Source organism: Excalfactoria chinensis, chromosome 1 (genome assembly GCF_039878825.1).
Source record: "Excalfactoria chinensis isolate bCotChi1 chromosome 1, bCotChi1.hap2, whole genome shotgun sequence".
NCBI lineage: Eukaryota > Metazoa > Chordata > Aves > Galliformes > Phasianidae > Excalfactoria > Excalfactoria chinensis.
The window spans coordinates 11125706-11145117 of NC_092825.1; the positions used below are offsets into that span (position 1 = coordinate 11125706).

At 39.1% G+C, this 19412-nt stretch overlaps 1 protein-coding gene across 5 annotated transcripts in view; it reads left to right on the forward strand.

Moving 5' to 3' along the window:
- MAGI2 (membrane associated guanylate kinase, WW and PDZ domain containing 2) overlaps positions 1-19412 on the forward strand; it is a 694208-nt gene that overhangs the window by 631448 nt on the left and 43348 nt on the right. For all 5 annotated transcript variants that reach the window (XM_072333162.1, XM_072333185.1, XM_072333169.1 and 2 more), the window contains 4 exons: positions 821-1069; positions 11269-11454; positions 14059-14308; positions 17452-17692. In XM_072333162.1, the coding sequence (XP_072189263.1) occupies positions 821-1069; positions 11269-11454; positions 14059-14308; positions 17452-17692 (926 nt within the window). The remainder of the gene's footprint in view (positions 1-820; positions 1070-11268; positions 11455-14058; positions 14309-17451; positions 17693-19412) is intronic.

Below are 19412 nucleotides of genomic sequence, written 5' to 3' on the forward strand. Positions count from 1 at the left end.
GAAGACATATTACTTACAATTATCTGAAAGTTCTGCATAAAAACTCAATATGTAATGATATGTGTAAACAACTCAGATCTGCAAGGAATATTACTCTGTTTTTTCTTTTCTTCTTTTTTTTTCTTATACCTTACTGTTTCTAACTGCTAAAATGTTTGCCCTGAAAAAGTGTTTAATCCCAAAAGGTTAAACTTGTTCTCTGTTTTTGTTCCTATAAAACGAGAGTAAAGGTCACTGCTATTCCTCCTGCCCTTTCCAACTCATCGCACAAGAGCATCTTCCAAACCTTTAAATGAGCACTGCTTCTGTGACAACACCCACAGAAAGACTGTGATTATTTGTCATTGTATAACTGCTCTGTTCCATAAATGCCTTGTGAGCATGCTAATCAACTTGTAAGAAGAACATTATGCAGCTAATCCTAATTACTCTATGTTAGCTGCTTGTTTAAATTATTTTAATCCAAACACAAATAATTTTATATTGGATTAGACGGTCACATTTTCCTCTTGATGACAGATCCACCAGCAGACAAGGGAACATTTAGCCATCGAGATAGCCACTGTTTTTACTTCCCTCTCCCTTCTGTTAGACAGCTTAGCACAGAGTATTCATGCTTACTTTATCTGATTGCCCTTGAATTCTCTGCATAATCGTGCAGATTCCTGTCTCTCTGCATCTATTACAGCTCCCAGCTTAATACTCACAGTAGTCTGGGCCACAGACAGCCAAGTATATTCATGTTGCATTAGCAAATGTACTGTAAATTGAGATCCACTGAGCAAGTCAAACTGTAACACTGGCATGACTTATATTTTAGGAGAGCCATGCCCAGAGAATGGCAGAAGCCCAGGCTCTGTGTCCACACATCACAGCTCTCCAAGAAGTGACTACGCGACTTATGCTAACAGCAATCACGCTGTCTCCAGCAGCAACGCGACACCCCCGGAGGGCTTCACATCCCACAGCCTGCAAACCAGCGACGTGGTGATCCACCGCAAGGAGAATGAAGGGTTTGGCTTTGTTATCATCAGCTCCCTGAACAGGCCCGAGTCAGGGTCCACAATCAGTAAGTAAATCACGGTTTGCAGCTTTATTTTTCCCAGTTTTGCCCCAGGTTTAAAAGGAAAAGAGAAAGAAAAAATAAAAAAGTAATTAAAACCTGACACCTTCTAATTAATTGCTGCACTAATTAAAGCTGAAGGGACCCTCAAGGTTGTTTCCAGAGACACTATTTGTCTGCTGTGTACTGGACAAACCCAAAGGTTCTTCTCACCTCTGAGCACTGCTTTACACACACATTTGAATGTCTGAGTACAGGAAAATTCACTCACCAAGATTTTTTCTTTTCTTTTATCCCAAAGAGACACTCAGCAGGGATCTAATTCCAAATGTATTTATTTATTTATTCATTTAGGTATTTATTTTTTGTCAAGGTGAAGTTCAGGAATTTGAAACAAAAGCTGAGGTCATGACTACACCTGTCTAGTTAGGGCACTGCAGAAGAGACTGGAATATTTGAAAACTTGCCTGATAAAAGCACATGGAGGTGTGTTTTTTTTTTTATTGGCTGGACCATAAAAAGCATAGAAGTTACCGCTGAGTACAGGGGCTGATAAATACAGTGGCAGAATAAAATCTGAAGGATTATTGCTCACTTTCCATCTGGAAAATTTAAGTTTGCTGGGGTTCAACTTCTTTGCTTTGATACAGGCATCTGGTGCCATTTGAGATGCACGAGGTACATCAAGGGAGAGCATGGGCAGTTGGAGAAGGGCACCTACAGCCATAACTAAGTGACAGCTACAGGCACAGCTACAGGCACAGAGGCACCCTTGAGTGTTTCAAATAGCACTTTCAGCTTAACTGGCTGAGTGGACTCCTTTGGGAGGAAGGTCAGAAAAAGTTTTATTTTGAGAGAGATACACATCTCCCACCAAATCCATCTGAAACTTTGACTGCTGGCTACTTCTGAAAAATCAAGGTAAGTCAGGCCATTTGCCTTTTTTCATGTTACAGCCCAATGCAGTCCCTTCCCCACATTCCAAACATGTTTGGAAGAATCTGTTCTTTAGCCCAAACTTATTTCTGTAGAGATAAATAACATTAGGGCCACACTGCAGTCTTCTATGTCCAGAAAAGAAGAACACACAGGACAGCATACAAGATATGGAAAGCCCTATCTTATAATAGCGAATGATCTCAGAAGACTTCATTGCAGTATTTCATGACCATGCAGTTATTTAAAGAGATCCTTTTTGGATTATCTCAGCTGAATTTCAAAATTCCGTGATTGCTAGAACGAATATTGTAACAAAACCATGGATAATTAGCCACTTGGGACTCTGAGTTTTAACTTTATTGAATATAATAGCCCTTTGGAAGTTCTTTGCAGAAGACCAGATAGAAAAAAATTTGTAAAGGGCACTGTGATACATACATATTAATCAGTTAAGCTAGTCATGAATTTTTCAGAAGATTATTTCACAGATAAGTAGCTGGGGGAGATGGAAGTAGAGGAAGAGAAAATGCCCAACCAACCAAACGTTCTGTGACTGTGAATACTCTAAGGAGCACAACAGATCCAGGTTCAAGATCCCACTTTCCTTCCTGACCTCCATCATACCGTGGTATGCCTTTTTTTCTCCCCAAGTAAGTACATAGGTAGGCACCACTGAACAGTAGCTGAGCACCTCCGGTAGTAACTGGACATGGCAGTTGGCTGTGCAAGTGACAAACAAATTTATTCAAATAATAACTGCATTGGATTTCAGTGATCCAAAGAAGCTCTCAAATCCAAAGTTTGAAAGAACAGCAATGAACCTGAAGATGACATTTACTGTAGACAGTGGCAGAACAGAAAATACTATTTGTAGGTGAATTCTGTACCAAAAGTTTAAGAGAGAGGAAAAAAAAAAAAATATATATATATATATATTACTGAAAAATGACAATCTGTCAGCAGCAATAAAAACAGGCTAAAAATCTTTGGCCTTTTGAATTTTATGGGAGATTTGTTTTCCTTCACTAATATTTATTTGGGCAAAGTAATTTGGACTGTATTACCGGTAGCACCGCCAATAGACTGAGGGCAAGTGATTATCTTCCTTTACCCAGCACTCATTAGACTCCATCCAGAATATGACATCCAAATTTTGGGCTCTTTGGTACTGAATATTGTAAACTGGAACAAGCTCAGCAGCAGATATTTAGACCTCCTGAGTTCCTTATGGCCTGAATTAACCTAAAACGCTTTGATCAAAATGGACTGCCTGAGGCAGAAGGCATACTAACAGAGTTGGAGGATAATATCCAAAATGTAACTTACATCAATATCAGAATATGCATCTTCACTGTATTGTGTCTTGTACCTTGCTTCTCACATGAGAATATTAATTTGGTCAGAAGTTCTGCTATAGTTCCAGTGTTTCTGGTTTCAGAGCCACTTATTGCCAGTTTATGTATTCCCATGTAGCACCGAACAATGCTATACAGACATACCCGAAACATACACACTTAAATTTTCATGTAGCAACCACACGGCAGCTCTGAAAAAAATCAAAATGGGCAAAAGAGATCAGAAAAATAATGTCATGTTGTGCCAAATGCTGATAGGAACAGCAGAGCCTTCAAAGTCATCTCACTGGGAGCATCTTCCGGTTGAAGATAAGAAGGATTCATTTGAGTGAGTTGTATCAGCAAAAAGATAAACCACATAAGTAAAGAAGTGTGTTTGAGTGGCACATCTAGTACAGTGTCAGAGGATCTCAGAGTGTTCAGAAATCTAAACAAATAAGTGTATAAATAAATTCATCTGTCCAGGCTCCTGGCCTGTTCCTAGACAGAAGATTAACTTCCACTGTCCCTAGAATAGTTTATCATGCTTTCCTTTAGACTCTGTTCCAAGATTAAAGGATGCCTTGGCTCTCACTCCTTCTCCAGATGGGCCACCTAAATTCGACCTTACTCCTTGCTTTCTACACTAGGCAGGCTACATGGTTTGTCAAAATTCTGCCAGCTCCAGTGGTTTCTGTGAAGTATTCAGTGTCATGTGCCCAGCTGAATGCCTGGAAACTATAAAGCATAGATTTTCACTTTTAGTTTGATGTGGATCCCAACAACTTTGGCCTCAGAGGTTCCATGAGCATCCTCCCAGGTTCTGTAGCTTCAATGGAGGCCTCAGTGTCTCAAGTTAAATAACAGTAGCCTATAACTAAAGTCCCACCTTGAGGAACACTTTCTTACTTCTCCTAGCAAAAATATTCCCAAGACGTGTGGTTCTGCTAGGCAGAGCTACCCCAAGTCCCTGCCATCCTGCCACAAGCACTGTAGGAGGCTTTGGAGGTGCAGTGGTGTATGGGGTGGCACTGCCTTATATGACAACAGTCATATTATAGATGAAACTTAATTAATCTAACTGTTGCATTACATTTACAAGAATATTTAGTAGTGTGTGTTATCTGTGGTTAAAACCATGCTGAGGGCATCATGATGAGTTCACTTTTTGCATCCATACAGGAAAGCAGTTGCAGTCAGATAGGGAAACAGTCAGTGAATTTCTCCTCGAGCTTAATGGAATGTGTTTATTCCTACAAATTTCTCATTGTCCTGTTACTTTTCCTTTTTTTTGATGCAGGATCTTCTAGGGAGAGAATTTGTGATCCCCTGTAAATCTCTGAACACCCTAATTTCTGTAGAAAAGAACCACGTACTATAAGCATGTCATTAACTGGAAACTGCCAGTGAAGACTGGCAGTATTTCCAGGTATTTTACCCTGACAGTTACTGGCAATTAGCACAATTACAAGGTGAAAACAAACTGAAATTTCAGAAGTAACCAATAAACAAATAATAAATAAATAAATAAATAAATAAATAAATAAATAAAAAGTATGATCTTTCCCTGGTTTAACAAAAGAGAAAGTATGGATTTTGATTTGCCTCTATATTGCTTCTGCCAATGCTGTATTTTAACAAAGTGGGAAAGCAAAAGCTAATGAAAGACGGTTCTCTCATTTCTCAAAACATGAAATTTTAACTAAAAATACAAGATAAACCTCTGCTTACTACGGAAAATGGAGTTCTGAAGTAAGTCTCATTCAGCCTGAGCTTCTTTGAGATCACTGCAGCTTAGAAATATAAAGTTTCTTGATCAGTGATGACTGTGATCTGAGGCAGTTATTTGTACTGCAGTTTCACCCATGCTTCTTCCTTAGTAAGAAGGTGCCTGGGGACGCCATTTTCTGTGACCAACCTGCAAATTCAAAAGAAAACAGAGGTTTGGAAATAAGATATTCATGTACTCCAGCTCAGAGCTCTTTGGAACATAGCAGTGAGAAAACACGAGCAACATGTGTCTCCTGTGGGACATAACAAGGACTCATGGGCCAATGGTCAGGTTTCTCATTTCTGCTTGACTTTGATATTCAGTTTTGAGTTGTTCTTCTGCTTCTTCAGCTTCAAAAAGACACTTTCTAAGGTTTTTTGTTTGTTTTTTTTTTTTTATAATTGATATTATAATTTGGAGATGAAATACATTTTTCATGTATTATTTTTTCAAATCAACATATACAATTTAGAACACAAGGGAATGACACAAAGATGTACCGGGGAGGTTCAAACTTCATATTAGGAGAAGTTTCTTTACTGTGAGAGTGGTCAAACACTGAAACAGGCTTCTTATAGAGGTGGCTGATACCCCACATCTGTCAGTGTTCAGGAGGCATTTGGATAATGCTGTTGTTAATGTACTTTAACTTCTGGTGGGCCCTGAAGTGGCGAAATAGTGGGACTCCATGACCTCTGGAGGGCCTTTTCGATTGTACTAATTATAGTTGTAATTAGAAAGAACAAAATAACAAGAGATAAAAGAGATTTTTTTTATACCACTCAATTGGCTATCTGATATTTTTTTGGAAATAAAGCATGGAGGATCACATCAGCCCCCACCCTCAATGAATCCTGTCCTCCAGTATGTTCATGAATTGGTCATTTGGACCTAGTGGGACTGCTCATGTGTTTTCTTTTCAGTCTCTGTGTAAGTTTACTTAGAACAAACCTAGAGAATAAGTCAAGGTTTTGCCAGAGTTGATTTTGCTTTGATGACAAGCCTTTTAATGTACCTAATTTGCCCAGTTTTTATTAGGTCTTCAGATTTCTAAGCTATGTGTACTCTTTTCCACCTAGCTTCTTAGGCCAGAGACAATATATAAAATATAAAAAATATATTTTATCTTGATTGTATAATTAGCCATGACAGAAGCTCTACCATATTTAAGCTTCCCAAATTTCAGATTATTCAGGAGCAATGAAATTACAGATGTTTACATTTAATATAGTCTTTCAACTAAAATTTGATATGTTGGGGTCTGCTGGTTGAATGAAAATTCTTGCACCTTTTGAGAATTGAGGACATAGTAAATATTCATGTGATCAGCTGTATCACATTGAAAAGGACAGCTGGCTCAGGAAGGTTCACTTGCTTAGTTTATTATCCATAGGCATTAATATTAAGAAAAGATTGTGAGAATTTATATGCCAGAGAGTTTAATAGATAGAGGTTCAATTTTTTTCCCCCTTAACTTATCATTTTTGACATTTCAACACTATGTAGAGGAAAAACACAAAAGTTACTCTTTACAAGATATAGTCTCAGCAGTTACAACTAAAAGGATTAAATAAGGAAAATGCTAGATGAAAAATCATTATTTGGTGTTAACGTGTTGTTAGAATCTACTATTTCCACCATAAGAGTCTCGCAAGTGAGAGGAAATTATTTTTATTTCCAAAAGAGCAAAAAATTAATTGAAATTAACAGTGTTACTGATACTCAGCAGCTGCTCTGGCTTTGTGTAAAGGTGACCCACGCACATGGACCTTCAGGTGTAAAGTGACCAGATTTCTTTTCTGTGATATTAAGGCATGGGAAATATTTGGATTATGAAGAGTAAAAGTGAGTAATCTATTCAAATAAAAATATTAACGTATATATGTGAATTTGTAGTTATTTGCTCTTAATGAAAGCAGATGTTTCCCACTTCCTAAATGCAAATAATTCTTTTTAATCATTTTTCCTCTTAATTGCTTAATTTAAGCTCTCTTTTGATGATGAGCTTAGGGCTGAGCATTGCACAATTAACCACCTTCTGAGAAAGCATCATCTGCTAGGAGCAAGCTCAGTGTCAGGTTGGATTCCTGACACAAACACTCCAAATATCTGAGGGAGATTTAGGAAGAGAGGTTGATGGCCTCAAAAATTCTAGAAGCTCAGGTGCTCTCTGGATTAATATCTCTCTAAAGTCACAGGTTGTGTGTTTTTGTTTTTGTTTTGTAAAGTGCACTGCAAAATAAATAAATAAATAAAAATTAGATCCCATCTGGAGATCCTCTGTTAGGGATGATTCCTGTAGAGTAATAATTTTTCCTTAAATTAGATATGCATGTGTATTATTCAACTATATCACATTTTAGATTATTTGATGGTGGTAGGAAAAAAAATTATATGTATGTCTTGAAGGACTCTATATTTTGTATATGCAAGAGCAGTATCTCATTAATTTCCCTTATTTCCAACAACAGAAGTCTTTATAAGATGCTGTTTATGCATAGTATTTTTCTCTTGCAGTCTATTCCACTGCATAGTCTGAGAGAAGTAGGAAATTAATTGTCCTATAAAAGTCCATCTTACCTTCTGTACTCACTCTTAGCTTGAATAATAGCTAAAACAAAACAAAACAAACCAACCAAACAAACAAAACAGTGTCTGTATAGCCTACTAGTCTTTAATGCTATAAATAATTGGATCAAATTCTTTGCAGAGTCTAATCCAGGCACATGGTGCCACTGTTCAAATTGTACACGTTTAGAGAAAAGTTTATCGTGGAATCTGAATAGAAGTATGAATAAGTTTGTAAGATTTTTTAAGGTCAAGTGGAGTCATTTATCACCAGTCAAGTGATCTGGGACTTCCTTTAAAAGGTTACATTATTAATTGCTCAGCTTAGATAAAAATAAAACCCTGAAGGTGTGATTAAACAAAAGATCTGAAGTGTTAACAAAGCCCTAATGAAATGCCACACTCAGGAGGTGCTTACAAGAAACAGAGCTGTGGTGATGGACAATGCCAGTAAGATACCTGGGAGATGCCATCTTCACATTACCCTTGGTCAGGCATGGTGGCATGGGACAAGTGTGCAGCAACAGTGGAGCCAGCTCTTTTGAATTCATCTAATCCCTTCTTGAATCCATTTGTTCTTCTGGAAGGCCAGAGGATTGCTCCCCTTTCTCTTGTTCAAGCTCATCAATGATACTGTGACCATGGACAATTCTTTTGAACAGAGTCTGGTTTTTGTTTTTGATGCCACACTGTCTTTTTCACACTCTTTTGTAGTTCAGTGCTTTGTTTTTCAAGATAGGGATATTGGATCCATCAGCAATGCTCAGGTAACAGACAAGCAGTACATCATTTCAGTTGCCATTCTATTCATAACTCTTAAAATTATATTTACTGTTCTATCGTGGTAATCATCTTAGAATCTTAGTATTGTTAAAGTCAGAAAAAACCTTTAAGATCACCAGGTTGAACCATAAACCCATCTCCACAACATCCATTAAACCACGTCCCTCGGTGCGGCATCTGCACTGCGTGTTTCTTGAGCACCTGCAGGGACAGTGACTTCACCTCCTTGGGCAGCCTGTTCTTTCTAGAAAAGTAGACTAATTACAAGATCTTCTTGGCAGTAATAGTTTATTAGGGCCCATCTCTGCAATGGGTATTTTTTTCTCCATGTGCATAATTGTGCAACTCTTTCTGTGCAGTCTTGTCTGTCACTTCACACAGCCCACTCAATACTGCCAGTTTTAGATGTGACCGTTCTGAATGATAAAAGTTCTCCATCATGGAAATTCACAGCTCATGTCTACCTTTGTTCCTTAGCCTTTACCTAATTAATCCCCTATGAGTAGCTCCATCTTATCTGTTCACAGTACATGTTCTGCCACCAAAGACTGTTCAAAACTGAAAAGTTTTCTAACATAGTCAGATTTTCATAAACAACTTGCACATAAGATAACCTGCATCCCATTTGAAGCACACATATCTGTAAATACATACTTAAATAAATTCTTCCCTTCCTTATGCAGAGCATGATGGCCATGGGGTTGCTGCTTAGGGGGAGGCTTGGGCAGAGCTCCACTGGAGAGAGCAAGCAGCAACCAGAAGCTAACTTGGATGGTACTGGAAGAGAAGGAGCCATGAGGCAAACTTCCCCTCCTATTATCTAGAAATGCACAGAAACCAGCTTCTGCTGAATTGTTGTGGGTTTCAATAGTAATTTATTGCATCTGTCCCTCAAGCCATGATGTAGCATTTTAATGGTCTCCTTGGCAAACTCTGACAGGGACATGAGTTCCTTCTGTGAAAGCTTTCCAATCTCTGCTGCAGCAAGATCATGTGGCAACACACTGAACAAGAAGGACTAAATCCCCAAAAAACGTAGTGGTGTAGAGATGGTGCTATGGTGCTTGATGGACATGAGCACTACTCTGTTTCATAGCACTGCAGGACAAACTGATCCCAGAACATTTAGTCACCTTCATCAGGCAGGCAAAGACCATTTGGCATAGAAGGAAGAAATAGGGGAAAAAAAATATTCCTTCTCTTTTTCCTTCCTTTGCACTTCCCAGGATTCTGAATCAGACTGTCATGGCCATCCCACCCCCAGCTTTGGTTTTAGCAGAAATCACTAACACACAGATATCTGCTCTATTCACTCATCAGGTGCAAGAAGTCCAACAAAAACTGTACTGGCAGATAAAAAGGATTCCTTACACTATTTCCCTTGCTACTGAAGTTGTGTTCCTACTTAAGTTATTAATGCTTGCAAAAACATCTTTAGGGTTAGCAGTGGCAAGCATGGGAATTTTATCTATGACATCTCATCCACAATGCTTCTCCTTCTTTCTTCTAACTCAGTTTTTTTTCTCACTCAAATAAGGCCTTCTTATTTTCAGATCTCTACTGATGTGTAGCGCAGGCAGGGTAATTTCAGACAGCTCCTGTATTGCATAACAGCAACAGCAATGGTTCAGTCCTAGCTTAAGTGACTCTTAGTGATGCTTTAAGAACTGGTTTGGTCAAGAGCTTTCTGTGAATATAAATTGTTTCACTGTCATTTTACACTTCTCCTTATTAGAGGAATCTAGACATCAAGAGCAAAATAAAATCAAGTTCTTTACAAGGTGAGGCCAGTTGTATTTAGTGTATTTAAATGTATAGAATGACCTCAGATACTGTGACATAGGCTATTTGCCTGTTTCCTAAGCAGTAAGATATTCCTGAAGTAAAGTGAAAAGAAATTGTGATAAGCGTATTTATAAGTAGGTAAAAGAAAAATATCATATTGTTGGGGGGAGCCTAGATGGAGAGATGGGAAAAGTCAGCTAATAGCACATCCATTTAGGTAAAAATGAGAGGAAACTAGGGAAGAAACACCAAGCAAAAGATTTTATTTAGAAAATTCAGTGGAAAATGAGGGGAAAGACAGGACAAGAGAACAGATGGAGCACACAGGAAGATGAGAACCACAAAGAGCAAAAGCAGCAAAGTTGATCCGTACAGTTTAAAGAATGCGTACGTGTTTGTCTGCTTCTATTTGATGTAGTAAATGTGCCTGTACACTCATAATTAACTGCAAATTCATGCTGGCATGCATCTAATTAGAAAACTGCACATCTCTATAAATCTTCAGTATGATTTCTGTTTATCAATTAACATGTTTATGTGGAGGAGGAGAACAATGAAGTGAACCCTGGGCACTTTCAGTAATAAAATCTGTTTGTATATAAAATAAATCATGTCTATAGAGCCTCTATTACAAAATACAGACAAAAGGGTTCTCTAAACTCAGAGGTGGGAGACAATTTAAAACTACTACTTATTGTGTAAATTTATCCTTTGGTGTTTTAATGCCTTATTCTTCTTCTGATCTGTTTATTGTCTTGTTACGTGCCTGGATTGTAAACTGGCTGAACCATAAAACTGATGATGGACTTAGTATGTATATGCCATGTACATCTATATACGTATTTTCAAGCAAAATCTATGTTGTTTTAATAGAGACTGCATTGTATAAGAGCAAGTGTTTTATACAAAGTATCTTTTCATTCACGTGGAAATTTCTCCCAAATTATCTCAGTTTCGCTCTTCTGTTTGTGAGCACCACCACTTACTGCTGCGTAATCTAACTGTGACTATTCTTCCTTGTCTAGCTGTACCCCATAAAATAGGGCGGATAATTGATGGAAGTCCTGCTGATCGCTGTGCAAAACTTAAAGTTGGAGACCGGATCTTAGCTGTGAATGGCCAGTCTATCATTAACATGCCACATGCAGATATTGTGAAGCTAATTAAAGATGCAGGTCTCAGTGTAACGCTTCGCATCATTCCTCAGGAGGGTAAGTCAATGGCCCTTAAAAACAGGAAGAAAATTTTGAGTAGCCTCCAATTAGCTTGAATTATGTCAGTGCCTGAAAGAACATCTTTTGTTTCACATTCTCAGCTGTAACATACAGTACACCAAAATTACAGCCTTAGAATCAGCTGGAATAATATCTGAATTCTTGAAAAGGTTTCTTGCTATGCAAAAGGTATTTAAAGGAAATTTGGAGAAATCTGAGAGAGAACAAAGTAACTGAAATTCAGTTTTCATATCTTCTGTAGGAATTGTCTTTTAAATGGAAAAGCATCCCAAGAGAGATCTAGATTTCGAGTTCATGTCCTTTACACCAAACCTTTAAATCAGCAAAGTGACTGACAAGGCACTGAATAGCTGTCACCAGGCATGTTCCAATATCAGCTACCTGTGGCAAAGTGATGTGAAGGAAGAGTTCAGACTTGGTAGTTTCCTCCACATGTGTGAGGATAAGAGAACAAGGCAGGAAAGACACGAAACCTTAAAATATCTCCTTTGTACGGTGAGGATAAGGAGATGGATTAATTATGTTGATCATTACTGCACAGCTTATCAGTGGAGGTCCTTTGATGTTGGCTTCATGGGTTTTGAGGTTGATTTCAGGACTTCTTGTGGTTTAATGGTCTGACTGCCATCAGAACTAAGAGAGTCACGTGCACCAGATAATGCAATTACTTAATTACTTAAGTGACCCTCACTCTCTGTTGTTGCATCCAGCAACTGGATGAGGAACTAGCCTGACACTGGCCATGGATTGCCAATGAGGGAATGTGCCTGTTTTGCTAATGAACTTAGTGAAGGGAAGAACACATAAACACACAAGCTCGGAATTCACCCCAGAGAGCTGCAAGACAGTAGTGTATGATCACCAGAAGTCAGTTTTGTTAGTATCTACAAACAAGTGTTTTGCTGCATGCAGTCCATGCAGTTTATTTAGGCCTTCCTTGTACTCTGAATAGTGCATATTAGCAAATTACTGTCATTTAAGTGTTTCCCATTTAAGCAAATGGGAACGTTAAACTAGAAGGAAAGCAGAGGTACCCCTGGGATGCAGTGCTACAAGCTACTCTCGGGTACTGGTGGAGCAGCGTGTGTGCAAGGCAAGGCTGCCCCATGTGGCTGGGTGACATTAGATGCCTCATTTGCCTTCTGGTATTAGCTTCCCAATTTATAAATCAGGAAAAAAAAATCTAATACCTCTGTAGTGTACTTTCAGGTGAAAAATGCCATATAAATGCAAAACAGTTTTAGAAGCAGCTTATGATTTGACTTGTTCATCCATAGTTATGAGAGTAATGTAGAAACCAAGGACAATATTCCCAGTCTCTGCCTCTGAAACTCTGCAATACAAAAGAGGCTCACAGATGCAAAATGGGCAATTAAAGCCTTAAGCATAGTAATTACACAGACAAGTATTGCTTATGCCTGCATGAGGAGTGCTTTAAGTGCAGATATACAAGCTTTTTTGACGATTAAACCTAAATTGAAAAGATTTTTAATAAAGCATCCTAAACTTTTAGAACAATTATGAGCATAAATTAAAGAAGCAGAAAGCCATTATAAGCACAGTCAAATGGGACAAATTCACTCATTACAAAATATAAAATGAAGTAGTTCAAAATTCAAACTAGATTCAAATGCAAAGATCTGAGCAAGATCTGGATCTCGCCTACCCATTTTCTGGGTGCCATCCCACACTGGTCTCACTCATTTTGTTACAAGCAGGAATAAAAAAAATACAGTGTGTACTTTGCTGTTGATAATGTGTATATGATGACCTGTGCAGTTCTCCATCCTCTGGCAATAGGAGTCTCTCATTTATACTTCCGAGCAATGTTGAGCCAGTGTGTTGGAAGAAATACATTTGATATAAGTTTGGTGCCAAATGTGTCTTCAGGGGGAAATGCAAAGGTAGAGCATTGTGCCTGATTGTAGAAGGCCATCTCCCAGCCCGGCCTCTCCACCTTTTTGAGTTTTACATTGACTAGAAAAAGGGAGGCTGGTTTTCTGCTGTGTTCCGATGTGAAGCCCTTGTCATCTGGTGTCAATATAAGGAAATACATTGTTTTTGCTGGCTAGTCATAATATTTTGTGACTGGTTTTACTGTTCACAGTCCCCAAAGATATAAAAACTACAGGGAGCTCATGCTGAGCTCAAAGAGCAGGAGCTAACACAGTACACCAGTGGTTTAGCTTTCATGACAACATCTGTCATCTGTCATCCCATAATAGTGCTGAGAGCACTAAAATCACTCGTGTTCTCAAAATGAAAAGTTTTCAAATATCAGTATTTCCAGGCTTTCATAGCAACCATGACACATGGAAGCCATTTTCCCTGTTCATTTGGGTTTTAAATAACGAAGTTGTCAACCAGAGCTGCAAAATTGTCCAGGCTTTCAGATCTCAGAGAATACCAAGAGGAGCCTATTAGCCTCAGACGTCTTAAAATGTAATTATAACCCAAGAGAGCAAAAGAGACAAAACATAAGTTTCCAGAGTGCAACTGACAATGGTCATCATCTACCTTTGCCCTTTGTTAAATGCCATTCTGTGACAGCTCTTTAATCTCTGGCTTCCCATTACACAGAGCTGAACAGCCCAGCCTCAGCACCCAGCTCAGAGAAGCAGAGCCCACTGGCCCAGCAACACAGCCCCCTGGCCCAGCAGCAGCAGCAGCAACAGCAGCAGCAGCAGCAGCAGAGCCCTCTGGCCCAGCAGCAGCAGCAGCAACAGCAGCAGAGCCCCTTGGCCCAGCAGCAAAGCCCCGTCGCCCAGCACAGCCCTGTGGCACAGCCCACACCCCCACAACCCCTGCAGCTGCAGGGACATGAGAACAGGTAAGAAAACAGCAACTTCACAGCCTGCAGTGCCCTGATGAAGGTGGGGTAGGCTCTGACATCCTGTGCTGTCACCTGCTGTCACAGGTGACGAACTGTGCTAAAATGTCTTCTGTGAGTAGCCTGGGCTGCATCAAAAGCAGTGTGGCCAGCAGGTCAAGACTGTCCCCTTCTACTCCGCTCTCATGAGAAGCCATCTGGAATTGTTGCATTCAGCTCTGGGGCTCCCAGTATAAGAACATGGAGCTGTTGGAGTAAGTCCACAGGAGAGCCACAAGAATGCTTAGAGAGCTGGAGCACCTCTCCTTAGAAGAGTGGCTGAAGGAGTTGGGATTGTTCAGGCTGGAAAAGAAAAGGCTTTCAGGAGACCTTATAGGGGCCTTGCCGTAACTTAAATGGCCTACAAAAAGGCTGCAGAAGGAGTCTTTAGCAGGGAGTGCTGTGACAGGACAAGATATAATGATTTTGAACTAAAAGAGGGAAGAGTTAGCTTAAATAGTAAAAAGGAATTTTTCCCTATGAGGGTGGTGAGGCACTGGAATGGGCTGTCCAGAGAACCTATAGATGCCATATCCCCGAAAGAGCTCAAGGCCAAGCTGGATGGGGCTCTGGACAACCTGGTCTAGTGGAGGCATCCCTGCATATGCTAGTGGGTTGGAACTAGACAGTCCTTATGATCTGTTCCCACCCAGTTCTGTAATTCTGTGACTGATATTTTTAATAGAGAACTGCCCAAACTTCTTCAAATATCCACCAGGATCATATTTTTGCCAGGGGACTGAATACTGGCATATTCCTTGCTAATAATTTCATCAATAGCATAGTACTTTCTTACTATGTTATCACTTACAAAGCAAATCTATCAACGTGTGATGATGATGTGGCCTTTTTTTCATTATCTTATGTCATTTTCTTTTGCACATTGCAGTTCTGGAGTCATGAAGATATTTTTTATTAACAGGTTTTCTCTACGGTGTATAATTTTCCAGCCAGTTTCTCATGTGCAACTTATTTATTTGCACTGGTAAAGTTTATCAGTGATGGAAAAGAAATAGCAGGGGATAGATGTATTAAAAGCATAATATATCAAAAGCACACTCATGCTATGCAATGATATAGCTTTCTGTGGTCTCCAGTCAACACTACTTAGTCTTCAGATTAATTTTTGGCATGTGAAATGAAGCTGATTGCACTGTCTTTAAGCTAATCTTCAGCAACTAACATACATCAAGGCCCTTGTCCCCAAACAGTAGGTACTGGTTACAGAATTTTAACTTTTTGCTTCTGGTGATACTTGAGTTCAGTTGTTATGCACTGCACCCTCTGTTTGTTTCTTGTTCAGCAGATGTGGTACTTTCACTTGCCCAAAAGGGTTTTCTCTCAATTAGTCACACTTGGCAGATTTCTTTCCATTATATCTTACTGAATGTTTCTCCAAAAGTGATCAGTTTTGAAAGGCATGCACTTCTAACAAAGTGCAGTGTACAGCTTTCACAAAAGTCTCTCTCGGTATCTGTGAGTCAATATTAAATATCTGCTGATCTGGGAATTTTCAGAGAAAATCTGTAAATGTCACTAATTCAAGTTTCATGAAATTTTCTAACGGTTTAACAGGTAGTCATGATCTATAATCGGTCATTATTCCATTTGCCTACTCAACAACTGTAAATAAAAACATTATCATCTTAGATACAGCTGTGGTGAACATTGAGAGCCTGCCTAAGGTTGACTCAGTCCAGAAAAAAGGTCCACTGTTGCTAATTCACATAGTGACTGTTACCAGATTTTATAAATATGATTACATCTGGTGTGTTTAGTTATATTTATTACTTCTGTACCAAATTTAAAATACTAAAAGAAGCTTAAAACTCTTAGGGATCCTAATCAGTATTTTTACTTCACTGTCAATAAGGCTCAGCTTCACAGCGAGCCTCTTGTTCTCCATCTTCTTTTTACATGGAATTAAGATGCTGAGTAAAGAAAATGAGAGGATTGCATGTATACATGCAAGCCTTACTGTAGATACCATGTATGGGTAATCTTCTCATAACTGCTAAAGTGGAATAGTGGTTCTGGTACTTTCATGTCTGGTCAGACATGGAGCTAATTCAAGTTAGTCTGTAGGAAGACCTGCTAGAGTGGTTTCCTAACTGCACTATCAAAGTTACAAAATTCTGACACACATCTAAAACATTTCAAAATGTTTGGATTAATTACTTATCTTCTCAGAGATAAATTAACATGAGCAAAACCTATGCTCTCCTTCATCAAAACTGCCATTTATTTCAATCAAATTTTCAGCATCGCTTTCACAGTCAATTACATACACATACATGGTCACTTGGTCAACTGCAGTGCTACAGAAAGTCCCATTTTCTTTGAAATGTTAGAACTCATCTTCCCTTAATCAGCTGACAATTAAAGCAATATTTTATTTCTTATTAATTCCTCATTAGCCAAATTTGTCTTCCTTTTACCCTGTGTGACTTTTTTGCGTAACTACTGATTATGTCCTGTGGGCTTCTAGCCAGGCACGACTGCAGGGTGTGTGCAGTAATAATAAACACTGCATTAACGTGTTTTGTATCAAATGCCTTTCATTAAAAAGTTAACAGCTAGTAAAAAGAATGCACCCTTTTATAACCTTTAGAAGTTCACAATAATAATGATTTATGTCATTGAAACAGAGGGGCTATGAAGGTCTGCACTGATGTTTCATTTACTCTATAGAGATCTTAATTCTAGAGAAAGAATGTCATAAACTTAGTGGGCTCTTTTATGGTAAGCATTGTGGAGGTGTTTACATGCAGTTTCATCTTCCAGGCAGGCAAGATAAAAGAGAATCAGGATGCTTCTTCCTGTGTCTGCCCCTCAGAGCCTAATCCCAATCTCAATGATAGCAGCTGGAAAATTGCACAGTATGACCTGAGGGAGAAATGCTTACGCGCGCTCGTGTTTCAGAAGTGCTCGCCGATTTTGGATGCCTCAACTATTTACCCTCAAAAGTTTTGCTTATCTGTGAAAATTTGCTCTCTGGAATTTTGCAGACAGGCAATTTGCTTTCACTCCTGGATATGGCATGTAATGCATATTTCCTCACATTTTTGCTGCTTTCTGAAACTAAGCCATTTTGCCCTTCTCAGTTATAGGTCAGAAGTAAAAGCCAGACAGGATGTGAAACCTGATATCCGACAACCTCCATTTACGGACTACAGGCAGTCTTCAACTGACTATCGCCAGCCTCCCCTGGACTACAGGCATCCTCCCGTGATGGATTACCAGCAGCCACCACCCCTTGACTACAGGCAGCCACCCTTGCTGGACTACAGGCAGCACTCTCCTGACACCAGGCAGTACCCCTTGTCAGACTACAGACAGCCCCAGGTACAAAATGCTGACAGGTCTCCCCAACAGAAAGAACTACAGTTGGAAGAGAGAGGTCATATATTATTAAAGCAGCTGACATTACAGGAGGATAAGGCACCTTCATTGTTTTTACACTGAGTTACTGTTTCTGTGTAGAGGACGTGAATGCAGAGCCATTAATATTAATGAAGAACTTTGTGATCTGCCAAATAACACTGCATTTCTAGTTGTGTGACTACAGTGTTAAATAAATGCTATTTTTGAGGTACTGGAGTGTTAAAATCAAAGTTCTAAAATAAGCTGTCCTTGTATCAGCAGAAGTACTTGGGTGAGATGGCATTTCTAAAGCATTGTTGAAAATCAAGATTTTATCTAATCCAAATAAATAAATAAATAAAAGTGAATCCTGATCAATAATTAGTTTTTTGCTGATAGTACTCGAGATGAGGAGAAACTAGCATGTGCAACCCGTTTCTTTGAGATCAGGCATGGTGTCACAAATTCAAAGAAATAAATCTTAGATGAACCTTGGGGAAGAGTCTGCTGCTGAAAAATATTTACTGACACTTGTGAAGATTTAAGGATCTAACTTAAAGTCCTGATGAAAATATCCTCCTTTCTTCTTACATGTATTCAAGGGAGAGAAAACAAAAAAAGAAAAAAATAAAAGGACCGCAAAGGTCAGAAATATATTAAATAAGACAGCACATTCTCTGGACACTCTGTGCTGAAACTATATATAGAAGTTATTTTTGTGTCCGTGTTTTCCAAGCCAGATACATGAACTCTATCAATGAAAATACCCAAATTCTTAAATGGAATCCAGAGAAACTTCTGAGTTTATTCATTTGTTTCAAAAAGCGAATATCTATCCATATGTCCGCAGACTTAAAGATACTTTTTAGCATCTAGAGATGCCTAGGCTGCCCATTTCTCACCAATCTATTTAATTCTATGTCCACTGGTATACACAGGTCAAGCTTGCTGTTGTTTTCCTCTTTATCCCATTACTTTCACACATTTGACTGCCAGTGGATCAGCAGCAATGGAGCAAGTTCCTACTGTAATTCCTCTGTGGTGCTAGTGGTTCAGATCTGCCAAGGAAAACCCAGAAAGATGGGTGCAGAACAAGTGAAGTTCAAGCCCCTTGCTTCCCACCTCCTCCTCAAGGCACATATTTACCTGAAGTGAGAAGAGTTGCTGCACTTTGTGACTCCATGCAGTCCAACCTACTGAGCGAGTTGTGTTGAAGCACTGCCCAGAGAGGTGATGAATGTCCTGTCCCTGGAGACACTCAAGGTCAGGCTAGACAGGGCTCTGAGTACCCGATCTAGCTTCAGGTTCCCTGTTCATTGCAGGGGAGTTGAAATAGATTACCTTTAAAGGTCTCCTCCAACTCAGTTCTATGATTCTATAAGTTCTGCCAGGAATTTAGGAGGCACCTCTACTACTGATTTTCTCATTATCATGGTGTTTGTACAGGAACTGCCTGCTATCCCACTTGCCAGTTCAGCACTTCTGTATAGACAAAACCTTACTCTTAGGTACAATGAAAGTATTGAAGGTGAATGTGGAGATCACCCTGAGAGGTTTGGTTCTAGGTAACAGCTGTATGACATCATTTCAGGATAGTTTAAATGTAGGCATTTACATTTTGCTAAAATCTGGTTTTAATGACCAAAATAGTTCTTATTTTCATCTATCCTGACAGTGCAGAATCACACTTTGCAGGTGCATT